Consider the following 12,276-nt stretch of genomic DNA (forward strand, 5'->3'; position numbering starts at 1 on the left):
TGGGCAGCGCTTTGGGTTCGGGGCGGTTCCGGGTTGTGCCGCGGAACTCCCTGCGGAAGCGCTGTTCATCGCACCAAGGAGCCAGCCAGGCCCTTCAAAAGCAGCGCGGGAGGCGTGTGTAAGCCAATGCCGCCGCGGCGCCCTGCTGGAGAGGCGCTGCCCTCTCCCGCCAGGGCACTGCCGGGCGGAGCTGCAGCCGCGGCCCTGGGCCGGGACTACGTTTCCCAGCAGTCCCTGCGCGGCCTCCGGGGCCGCCCGCCCGCCCCTATAAGGGAGGAGGCCGGGCCGCGCGGGGATGCCGGCGGCGCGCGGAGCCATGGCGCGTGAGTGGCGGCGCGCGGAGGGGCCGTCGCTGCCTCTCGTGCCTCTCCTCCTCCTCCTCCTCGCGCTCCCTCTCCCGCCGAGCCCCGGGGACGCGGGGAGAAGGGCAGCCGCGGGCATGAACCTGCCTCTGGCTGAGCTCCGGCCTCCCGCCCCGCGCCTCAGCCGGCGAGAAGGGGCCGCTGCCCGCTCGCCGCGGGGCTCCCCGCGGAGCCACCGCCGCCCCCGTGGCCCCGCGGGCCGCCCGGAGCCGCTGCTGGACCCTCCATGTCCCCGACGGGCCCTGACCCTCCTGTCTGGCCGTGGGCCGGGCTGCTGCGCCGGCCGCAGCCCCCCCGAGGCCCCGTTCGCGGGCCGGGCTGGAAAGGCCTCGGCCCCGGTGCCGTCTGAGCCTCTGAAGGGTGTGAGGTAACGCGGGGGCCGGAGGGCGCTGCCGCGGGGGCTCCGGCTTTGCCGCAGGGCGGAAGCCGCTTTCCCCGCGTCCCCCAGGGCTGCCGTGACGGTCAGCGTGTCAGGAGAGCTGATCTGAGCGAACCGAACGTGCCCAGCTTCTGGCGTTTTCCAAAAAAAAAAACCCTGTGCTTCGTGGCGAGGCAAATACGAACCGTTATTTTACTCGGATGCGCTTTTACCTGGTCGTGGTTTGCGTTGCTATGGGTTTATCCCAAGAATTGCTTTTAAAAAAGCTTTCGAGGAAGACCAGATCTGGGGCCTCTACAGCATTGTCGTACGTTTCTCTGTATTTCTGTTGCTTCTACATCTCAACGTTTTTAAACAAAACTGTGGGCACGAGTACATCTATTCTGTGTGGCTGAGCTTTAATTTTGCCCTTTAACGAGCTACAAATCTGAGGCATGGGGAAAATAAGGTTAATGATTTCCTGGTGTTTTAAACATTATGGGGAGGAAGTTAATTAAAATTTTTCCTAGTAGATACTCTTTTGGGTTTTGTTTTTTTTTTAGTTTGTGTTTGTTTGTTTGTTTGTTTCAAAAGTGAATTTATGCTGAAATGTAAATCTTTAAGTGTCCAATTTCTCTGAACTAAAACACATTCCATAAATATGGGAAAGTTTTAGACAGATTCCTAGTATGGTTATCAAGGTGAGTCTGGAAGCTAACTGTAGTTACATCTGTTCTAAATCTCAGTGAAGCTTTATTTACTCAGTAAACCAAATATTAGGAGTCTCTCACGTGAAGAACAGCATAGTGAGCAGTTAATCATTCGCTTAACCTCTAGAAATTGGCAGTTTGGTTACTGAAGCGAGAACTACGGTAGGAAGAAAGATATTCTGCCTGGTTGTTCCTGACCTGATCATGTCTTCACTTGAATCAGTTCTTGCTGTTTCCCTGACCACTGAGGCTGTGTTGTTGCTTGCAGCTTTTTTTGTATCCTATAGTGATCTTTGACTCTATGACAGGGGAGTTCTCCAGAGAAGAGAGGTGCTTTGTAGCTGGGGTGCTTTTCTTTATGAAACCAGAACATTTTCCTTTTTTTTTTTTTTTTTTAAAAAAAAAAAAAAAAAGGAGACAGTTCTACCTGATCAGGATATATTTTCCTCCAGCCCAAGGTACTAGGAGATTCATGGAAGGAAGTGCAAGAGGTGTGCACAGAACTTCATTTGATCTCTTCCACTTGTGTATTTCAGGAGCCTGCAAATATAAATCCAGTTTAGCCGCAGTAGAGACAGCGTTGATAACACTTGAAACTGTCCCTCACCTAGAAACCAAATTGCAAAGAAACGATCAGGAAAGATGTTATCTTTATTGGGTTTTATAGCCATTTCCCAGGTTAGGTGTGATTTGAAGGATAAAAGCAAACTGTTCCCTTCATTGGTGCTTTTGGGATTATCCAATCCGTTAGTTTTGGAAGCGGCGTGTTAGGGCATGCGGTGCTCAGCAGGCAAGGGGCGCAGCAAAAAGAGAGCTCACAAAACATGTAGCAAACTGGGAAGGGAGAAGCAAGCCTGGGTGACTAATGGTGTTGCTTTCTGTGGTACGGTATCTTGCGTTAGAACTCGGGCTGAGTACTGCCTGTCCTGCGTGTTACTCGCGTGTGAACTCTGTGATCTTCGACCGGGGTGGAGTGACGGCCGTGTGTGGTTTCCGTCAGCAAGCCTAGGCTGGAATGGTCTCCCTGTGTTGAGAGATGGTGGCCAGAGTGCTAGACGGACCACCACATGAGTTGGAAGTGGTTTGTTCGTATGTTTATATATAAGCAAATTGATTTTGGCAAATGCTTGGCAGTGAATTCAAGTTTTTCCTGGGGGAATTCTGCTGACTAATTTTTTTCTTTTCTGCCATTAGACTTCCGCCTGGCTCTTATTCAGCTTCATGTATCTGCTGTTAAATCAGATAACCTTCAACGAGCCTGTGGACTGGTGAGGGAAGCATCAGCTAAAGGAGCAAAAGTTGTGGCTCTACCTGTGAGTAAGGATCATGGTCTACTTAGCAGCTATACCTCAAACCCCTGGAAACCTCTTTCAGGTTTTACTAATGCACTGTATATTCCTGTTTCTCTCAGGATAGCTTAGATGCTGTGTGAGGCTCCAAAATAGGAAAAACAACAAGGATTCTGTCTAGCAGCACACTTAAGAGTGGAAAACACAAGGAAAACAAAAGCAAGTTGTCTTTTTTGTGGTATAAGATTCTGTTAAAGATTTTGCTGGTTTAAATCCCAGGCAATTCCATCACTGGCATGTTCTGAATTCACAAAAGTGACACTGTGATTTGAATCTTTGCAGAAGCCTTCCATGCTAGAAATGCAGGGAAAGGTAATTTTCGGCTAAAGAATGTTGATATGAAAAGGAAAGAAAACAGGTATACAGTGACTCTCTCTTCCATAATCATTCCAGATTAGATAGTACATGAGAAACAAAACAGACTTAAAACGTTTCCAGCAGGTCGTTTGTGGCTGAATTACAATAAAAACGCATTTCTCTTGTGACTTCCTTGTATGGGCACATAAACAGCCACTTAAAATTACTGATCACTTCTGATTTACTGTTTGGATTTCAGCCACAATTACCTTGCTGAATTTTCACACAGACGAGTGTGCTGGCAATGAGGTGACCTTCCCAGTGCAGCTTTGAGCTTTTTTCCTCTCTTTCTGGGGATGCTCATGTTACCCCTGTGCCCTGCAGCATCTGACTCAGGAGTGCAAAGTTCTTCTCTGGGTGGACTTGTGGTCTGAATGTTTTACCGACAGAATGTTGTCCCTCCTGCTGTCACAGAGGAACTATCAAGCAATCTTCCCAGCTCCTCTGTGCTAACACAGCTCTTGTGTTGCAAATGTGACCTTTGACTATTCTGGCTGGGCCCCCTACATCGAGATTATCTGTTATTTGCTGGTTTCCTCAGGTGTACAAACATTGAGTTTTCCAGACCAGTTGAGTTGTTTTCCAGTTTTAGTTGAGATACTCACTTTGCCAATGACAATTCATGCTTTTAGAGTAAAACTTACCAAACAAGGATGAGGTTTTTCACAGACTTTTGGGAGGTAAATTTTGTACTGGCATTAGGACATGGGCATGAAATATTCTCTTTCTCCACTTTTTTTTTTTAAAGTCACACTACATGAAGAACAGAAGTAACTTGCACTGACTGTATCATCTGCACCTCTGCAGAGGCATATGGCAGTTTTCCTGTGATGTGTTAGCCTTGATATGTTAAACTACTTTCATTTCTGAGCCAGGAAAAAATTGTGAGAGAAAACCAATTTGCAATGTTTGTTTTTATTCCTTTATCCATAGAGTCCGTTTGAGTCTAGAAGTTGGTAGAAAGCAATTCAAATATCCATCCCTGTAACCTTACCACTTCAGAGAGTGCAGGGCTAGGTGATCTGTGCAGACAGTCTGCAGTTTTGTTCCAGTGTCAACTCCTGGACAGCCCCACGCAGTGTCTGCCTGTTCCCTTGAGCCCATGGTTCAAGTACTGCCCGTATTGATCCTGCGAGCGGCAAGATGACGATGGAGGCAGCTGGCATTGCTTTCATTTCCTTCAGGTTCAGTCCAAGTTTCAAAAGCCTGGGAAGCTCATTTGACAGACTGCAGAGACTCTCCTTCCTGCTTCTTCTGTCTACAAATTCTGCTGTGGGTTAGCTGACACCTGCTGGCCTAGTGCCTCTATATAGAATCATAGAATGGTTAGGGTTGGAAGGGACCTCAAAGATCATCTAGTTCCAACCCCCCTGCCATGGGCAGGGACACCCTCCACTACACCAGGTTGCTCAAAGCCTCATCCAACCTGGCTTTGAACACTTCCAGGGATGGGGCATCCACAGCTTCTCTGGGCAGCCTGTCCCAGTGCCTCACCACCCTCAATGTAAAAAATTTCTTCCTTATATCTAATCTAAATCTCCCCTCTTTCAGTTTAAAGCCATTGCCCCTTGTCCTATCACTACATGCCCTTGTAAAAAGTCCCTCCCTAGCTTTCCTGTATGGGGCAAAAACATCCATCCAGTTTTGGTTCAGTTCCAGTTCAGTAGAATCTACTACAGTTGTTAAGAAGTTTGCTTGAGTGGTTAAGGCATAAATGTTTATTGAACTATTCACAGCTTTTCTTTTTTTTCCCTTCTCTTTTTTTTGGGGGGAGGGGTCTTGTTCCAACTTCCAGTGAGCGAAGGTAACAGTCGAGCCAGATGCTTGTGCTGAGAATTGCTTGCGGAAGAGTAGGTGCTGGTACTGTGTGATAGCCTGTCTGTGGCCTTCAGCCGTATTCCTTTAGGGGACAAAAAGTGTTGGGGGGTGGGGTGTGTCTCACATCCTCACTGAGCTGGCAAATACAACGCAGACTAAAAGTTCTGGATATCTCAGGCATCTCAAATACCACTAGCTACCTGGTTTAGGCATCTAAACTGCTCTGTTAATCTTTTTGTCTGAAGGTTAGCCTGCTTCTGAGGGTTAGCAAAATGTTTAACTGGAGCCTAGGGCAGAAGACAACGTTCAGTTGTGAGGAAACAGTGTTTAAAGGATTATTGTAGCAAAAGAATAAGTAATTTTGAGAAATGTATGCTTTTGCAAAGGTCCTTTTAAAAATGAAGAAATCATGGGCTGTGGACAAGCATGAGCATTTCAGTTTTGAGAGGATCTGTTTAGCTTGTAAATTGTCAAATGAGCTAGGTGGAGCTTGGCTCATTGTTCTGATGAGAACATCCCTTGTGATCTTGCCAAGTGTAGACTGATCAAGGTGCTAGCCTTGTTGCTTGCAGCTTGCATGATGCTCCTAGCTCGTGTTCTGTTTGGCACACGTTCACACCCATTGTATTTTCTCTGATTGTTTGAGTCTCTCTGACCTCCTGATACTTTCTGATTTGCTTATTGAGCTCCTGTAAACTAAACTCTTGTAACTAAAGATTGTATGAGAACACTGATGAGAGGAGTTTGAAAGGTCAAGTACATCTCCTTGCAGTCGTGTTACTAGATTCTAACATTTTGGGGTTTTTTTTTCTTTCAAATTCTAGGAATGCTTTAATTCTCCATATGGAACCCAGTACTTTAAGGAGTATGCAGAGAAGATCCCTGGGGAATCGACAAAAAAGCTCTCTGAACTTGCGAAGGAGTGCAGCATATATCTCATTGGAGGTAGTTTATTCTTAGTGACCATCTCATTGAGGGGGGGGAAATGGACAGTGTCTGTTAGTGTTGTTGGATCAAAATCCCATATGATACAGTGGGGGAAATCTTTGTTCTCGTCTTTACAAAGGATCCATTCCAGAAGAGGATGGTGGAAAGCTGTATAATACATGTACAGTCTTTGGGCCGGATGGTGCCATGCTGGCAAAGCACAGGAAGGTAAGATGGCAGAATATCGCTCTTAAGAGGTTTGTCGGCAGTGTTGCACAAAGGGTTTCATCCGTGCCTAAAGATGATGATGATCTTGCATTAATAATAAGCTGTGTACTTTTAGTAAAATGGCATGTAATTTTTACTTGGAACATGTAAACACACCTTCCAAAAGTGGTCATAAATTTGTTCTGGATAAGGATGACAAAATGCAAACGGCATAACTGGCTTTTCCCAGATGCTGGGAAGAGTGGTAAAGAGTAAATTCTGATCCAACTCATCTGTGTACCTTGGCCTAGGTCTAAAACATAGTGCCACTTCAGTGGGATCAGGACTTTCCCTCGGGTTCCAAATGGATTTAGTTGTTCTGTTACCATAAATACTGTTCTTTGCGTATTTTGTGTGCTGTGTGTATGATTAGTGCAGACAACCGAAGTCCAAGTTCCACAGTTAAGCTGTGTCTGCTCTTTGTGGTAGATGCTTGTTGTTGTCTTCCACGTGGATGTTGCTTCGTGCCTTCTGGGGAACTACCTCCTACTGACAACCGTAGGGCGTAGTTTCTGTTAATCTGATTATGCGTACAGGGAACAACAGCTTATTTCTTTGGAGGAAAAACAAAACAGAGGATGCATGGTTACTTGGAACAAATGAGGTGGTGCGAAATACCTCTGGGGTGCAGTCTTAGTTTATTCTGTTAACCGATTCTGCACTTAGTTACATTATTAGATCGTCTCTGTAGGACAACTCTCCTTCCATTTATCACACCACACCAGTCTGCAAGCCCAGTAGCTGTTTGTAGAGTGAGTGCAGGCTCGTACTGTGTAAATGTGAGCAAATAGTAATGTAAAACCAGCTGTATTATTCGGAAGCTCAGAGAAGGAGCGGAATCTTCCATTGCAAGAGAGGGATAAAGACTGTCTGCAGAGGCCAAGAGGCATCTGCGTAGCTGAAGTCATGGGAGCTGTATGACTTGGCAGAGGTGTTTTCTGGAGAAGTTTTGCAGGAATGGGACTCAAAGAGGAAAACTTCACCTGCTTCAACATACTTTAAAATCATCCTGACAAATTCAAGATGTTTTATATGTATCCTTTCTTTTGCAAAATTACTCGTTAGATCAAGATATCTAGCTATTTGCAGGGACTCTTTACATGGAAAGGATACAGAGCCATACTACAAAATAAAAAGTTATATTTTTAGCTGTTTTTAACTACTCTCTATTACTGCATGGGGGAAGGACAGGACATTCTATTTGGTAAGCAATGTGAATGTTTGATGTGTGCATTACTTGGGTCACAGCAATTGCATGTGGTGTTTAAAATGGCCAGTCCTTTTTTTTTTTTTTTCCCCCACATAACTTTATGCATGTATATTTCTATTTCTGTAAAGAAGAAAACTGCTTTAAATCATCTTTAGGAGATCCCACAATCTTAAGCAATGTTTAGTTGAGATCCTGACAAAAGACAAGTCTAGATAACTGTAACTAAAATACACGTGCCTGATAGAAAGAGGCTCAAATACCAAGCAGAGAAATTGTAATTAATTATTATTAATCATACTGTAATTACAGGTTCATTTGTTTGACATTAATATTCCTGGGAAGATACAGTTCAAAGAGTCTGAAACACTGAGTCCAGGGAATAGTTTCTCCATGTTTGATACTCGTGAGTATAAGACAAGGCCTCTCTTTAAGGAGCTCTACCACAATAACACTCAAGTTATTCTGGAGTTCTTTGCCCCCTCTTCCTTCCCAGCAATGGATTTTTAGACTATCAGATTTATATTAGGCATTTGGCAACCATGGCAAATATAGTTTAAATTTGTCCTTTTGCAATCACATTGCCTTTCTAAAAGCTTCAGAAGTGACCCATGCACTTGGAACAGAGGGTTGAAAGGGTTGAAGCATAGGTGATGGCACTTCCCTTAGTAAACAGTTGTCCTGTTAATTTGTTAAAGAGAACTTTCTGTATGTTTTTAGAGCAGTTACACCTTTAAAATGGTTCTTAGAAAACACCGCTTGGAAAAGAATATATGTAGCAAACAGCTACACTGGCACATTGTTTCATGTGAGGATGATACAATGGTGGATACGATTAACTGTAATTCCATTCCAACATTCTTGAATCAACCACATCAGGTGAAAAAGCAAGGCACTTACTCCTCCCCTGCCCCAGAAACTAACACGTTGTATTTACTGAGCTCTCCAAAGAGTCTCATCTCCCATGGTCACTTTTTCCTCCTTGCAATGTGCGTGCTGTAAGAAAGTACATGACTCCTCTCATCATGAAGCGTGCATTCTCCCCCACAAATAGCCAAGGCTTGTAACAGATAAGGAAGCACATTTAAATGTAGCTCCTCTTGTTCCTGAGAGTCATGTGAAACAACAGCTGCGGGGTGGCTGCAGGGAGCTTTGTGATTGCTTCTGCGTGCTCGTGATGGCGATATGACTGTTGTCTCTTGTGTTTTGAGAACAGCATACTGTAAAGTGGGCCTGGGCATCTGCTATGACATCAGATTTGCTGAGATGGCTCAAATCTACGGACAGAAAGGTGAGGCCAGGTCACCTGATGGAGCATGGCTAGCCCTGAGGCCTGAACTATGCAAGGCCGTTTCAGGGTGGCATACGCTGGGCAATCTGTGTGATCAGGCACTCTTACACTCACCCAGTAACAGAAAATGCCTCTTGTGGCCAAAACTTTGTTATTCAAATGAGTGTCTGCTCTCCTTGAGTAAAGTAACAAAGAAACAAAGTAAAAGTAACAATCCTTTCCTGATGTGCATTTGCTGATGGAATGATGGAGATGAGTATGTCCCCACTCTTGGGAAAGTACCTGGAGAGCCTTGCTGGCATAAGTAATCAGCTGTGTCGTGCACGGACAGGCTCGATTTGGTTCCATTTGGGCACAGGTTGGGAAGTCCTGAAAGAAACCTCACCCTGAGTCTCAACGTAAAGGAGCACTCTAGGGTAAACCACCTTCCTCTTAATGATGGTTGAGTTCTAATTTTTCTTCTAACAAAGGGTGCCAGCTGCTGATATATCCGGGGGCTTTTAACCTAACAACAGGACCTGCTCATTGGGAACTGCTACAAAGAGGACGGTAAGAACAAAGTAGCAGCTTATCCTCCAGTTCCAGGGCGAGTTTTAGCATGTGGGACTGAGCTCTTGTGTTCCAAATGACGCTGTGCATCAGAAGTGGTGCTGCAGGGCCACTCTGCTACTGGAGCTGCACCATTCCTCAGGTGTTGCATGAGACAACAAAATGATTTTGCTGTCAAGGAGAAAAGCAGGAAATGCTTATCCTTCACCCCTGCCAGCCCCTCTGCAGTTACACCCTTTCAAGGACGTTTTGCCTGTTGCTCTGTAAGAACCTTTCACAAATGAACTTCTAGACAGAAGAGCCAGTAACCATTTGAGAACTGCTCTAATTACAGATGGAAATGGACCCCGAGATTCCTGAATGCAGTGTTATTTATTCATTTGGCCACCTTCAATCAGCTCTGCTACATACTGAATGAGCATGTAATTCATTCTACCCACTAACTCAGAAGCAGTTAGTGCTAGAGACGTGTTTTCCATGCTCTGCTTTCTCTGACTTTCATATCATTTACAATTTTGGCTAGTCCTTGGGAGGATATATAGCTTGCTTTTCAGCGTGAATTCTTTCTCTTCTGCTTAGTTAATTGGTGGTATTAAAAAAAATAATTCTACTCACTTCCCCCCCACCCATCTTTCTGTGAACACAGAGCCGTTGATAATCAAGTCTACGTAGCTGCTGTATCTCCTGCTAGAGATGAAAAAGCATCCTATGTTGCCTGGGGACACAGCACTGTAGTAAATCCATGGTGAGTTCAGAAGGAAAAAAATCAAACCCATCTTTTGTTTGTTAAAAAAAAATATTTTACTTGACATATTTCAGTCATGTATTTCTATCTACTCTTAACAATGTCGTACGTTCTTGGTAAAAAACACCTGGGACTTAAGCCTGCGTTCTCAAAATCTGTCTTAAAACTGTCTGAAAAACAAGAAAGAAACTAGAACTAGTTTAAGAGTATGTTTTGGTTTGGGTTTTTTTTTTTGGCAGGAAAGAAGCTACTTAGTCCTAGTGTTCAGCATTAGTTAAGCTGCTGACCTTTTCAACTTGTCCCTGAAGTTCAGTCCATCACATACTATGAGTTACAGTAATTCTCTGTGCAGAACTGAACTATCTTAAACAGCTTACACAAAACTATTTTGTCTCCTCGAAGAACAACACTGCTTTGACATAAGGAAGAACAAGAACAATGTCCCCAGCTAGGTAAGAGACATATTCTGACTTAAGCAGAAGTCACACAGGTGCACAGGAGGTGAAAGTGACAAAAGCTTCCGTTATTTTTCTTTCAAATAAATCCACGGATAGTTCTCTTCCAGATGATTTACAAAGAAAAGCTTTATCTATGTCTTAAGCTTCTAACTTTGTATGACGAAAGCAATGACGGAGCAGCTAGTGGGAGACAGGATAAACGATGTTCAGCAGCTCATGCAGAGTAGAAGTATAGTCCTACTAAGAGCCAGTAGGATCTGAAAGGAGAAAGCGTTAGTCTTTGCTGTGTCTACCTGTCCCCGGTGAAGTTGTTTCTTTCCCCTTAAGGTATATTGCATGCTCAAACGCACTGGTTCTCAGAGTTGCCCTTACCATGATTCGTGATCTTTGGAAACAGACTTAATTCTGTGTACGTCGCGTGTGAAACGTGCCACGTATAAAGCCTGGAAGCCATTTCTGTCATGCCAGAGTTATGAATTATGATGCTATTTTAGTTCAGCCCTGTCTTTACAGCTGTAGGCATGAAGGATAGCAACTCCCTTTTGTACAAACAGCAGCAACTGGACTGATGCCTCGAGACCTCTGTGTTCATGCTGACAAGAAATGTGCTTAATTTTGCAGGGGTGAAGTCATAGCCCAAGCTGGGGCTGAGGAAACAGTTATATACACAGATATAGGTAAGGGTCAAATGTTTAACGTCTTCCCTGCTTGCTTTCTTGAGCACAGGTCATGAGTCTAAGGAGAAACAGCTTTTGAAGTCTGTGGGCTTGCACATGCAATTACAGATGACGCAGCGTTCCCATCCCTTCTCCACCTTTGCTAGATTAAAGCAAGGACAAGCGGCACTTGCCTATGCTCTTCAAGTTTCTCTGCTTGTGAGGAAGCTGCCACCTTAGGAGAGGGCGAAGTTGAGGCTTCCTTCAGCCCTGGCTGCCCACTTGCAGTGCCCTACAGACCCGTTCGCCGCGAAAGCTGCTCTTTTCTGTGTCTTCCCTCAGAGCAAGTCAGGAGCTTTCCTTTTTGACTGCTGTTCTAATAGATTGCTCTTCCTCCCCTGCAGATCTGAAGAAACTCGCAGAAATACGTCAGCAAATTCCTATTTTAAGCCAGAAGCGTTGTGATCTCTATGACATAGAGATGAAAAAGTGAAGTTGGCACAATGGCTGCTGCTTTCATCTTCAGAAGAATGACTTGGTGGTGTAATTCTAAAATTGATTCAAATACAACTTTTATATCTCCTCTCATACTTTAGTGTCCTACAGTATTTTACAGCTAGGATAAAGATAGAGGTGAAATCAATACCATTGCTTTTTATTCATCACAATGTTTTATTTACCTTTTGGGGGCTTTTTTACAGAACATAGAAATGGGAACCTTATTCTCTCTGGCAGTCCTCTGAAGTCAGCTTTGGTGTTTTCAATTTTTCAGTGAGTTATCAGATAATCTAGAAGCATGCTGCTTCCACCTCTGTCGTCTTAGGTGTATGTGCCTTGAAGTTCCTTGAATGCCCAGCTACTAACTTGGAAGGCTTAGAATTTAACACACTAAGCAAAACAGGCCAAACTCTGCTCTGTACCACTTGAGGACAATGCAAGAAGCTGCCAGACAGAACTACTACAAGAGAAGAATCTGCATCAGGTTTTGCTTGGAATGCACGTATTAAATTCTCCTTGTTGCAGTTCCTGTTTATTTCTGGAGTGATGCGAGTTATGGTTTTGTTAAAGCAGGTCACATCACCCCCACACCTTCGCTCTATGTGCTGCCTGAACCAATGGGCTTTAACTCTGCTGCCTGGCAGCCTTTACCTGAAAAGGTCAAAAGGTTGGAAAACTTGCTGCACCGACTGTCTCTGCCCCAGCCTGCCAGAAGACAGGTACT

General features: G+C 44.6%; 1 protein-coding gene across 1 annotated transcript; it reads left to right on the forward strand.

Annotated features, from left to right (window-relative positions):
* Window positions 1-295: 295 nt before the first annotated feature.
* NIT2 (nitrilase family member 2) lies at window positions 296-11,697 on the forward strand. Its single transcript, XM_086617093.1, has 10 exons — window positions 296-323; window positions 2,625-2,743; window positions 5,779-5,899; window positions 6,021-6,109; window positions 7,668-7,761; window positions 8,572-8,646; window positions 9,117-9,195; window positions 9,842-9,940; window positions 11,020-11,075; window positions 11,459-11,697. The coding sequence occupies exons 1-10, from the start codon at window positions 296-298 to the stop codon at window positions 11,545-11,547; spliced, it is 849 nt and encodes a 282-aa protein (XP_086473219.1). The 3' UTR covers window positions 11,548-11,697.
* The last annotated feature ends 579 nt before the right edge of the window (window positions 11,698-12,276 follow it).

Source organism: Tauraco erythrolophus, chromosome 1, assembly GCF_009769465.1.
Source record: "Tauraco erythrolophus isolate bTauEry1 chromosome 1, bTauEry1.pri, whole genome shotgun sequence".
Taxonomy (NCBI): Eukaryota; Metazoa; Chordata; class Aves; order Musophagiformes; family Musophagidae; genus Tauraco; species Tauraco erythrolophus.

What these genes read in the sequence shown, in the direction of transcription:
- NIT2 (XM_086617093.1), top strand. Translation starts at nt 296, where the DNA reads ATGCCGGCGGCGCGCGGAGCCATGGCGC. An exon ending in GGCGCGCGGAGCCATGGCGC is followed by an intron (nt 324 to 2,624) that starts GTGAGTGGCGGC and finishes TTCTGCCATTAG; the next exon opens with ACTTCCGCCTGGCTCTTATT. An exon ending in TTTCTCCATGTTTGATACTC is followed by an intron (nt 7,762 to 8,571) that starts GTGAGTATAAGA and finishes TTTTGAGAACAG; the next exon opens with CATACTGTAAAGTGGGCCTG.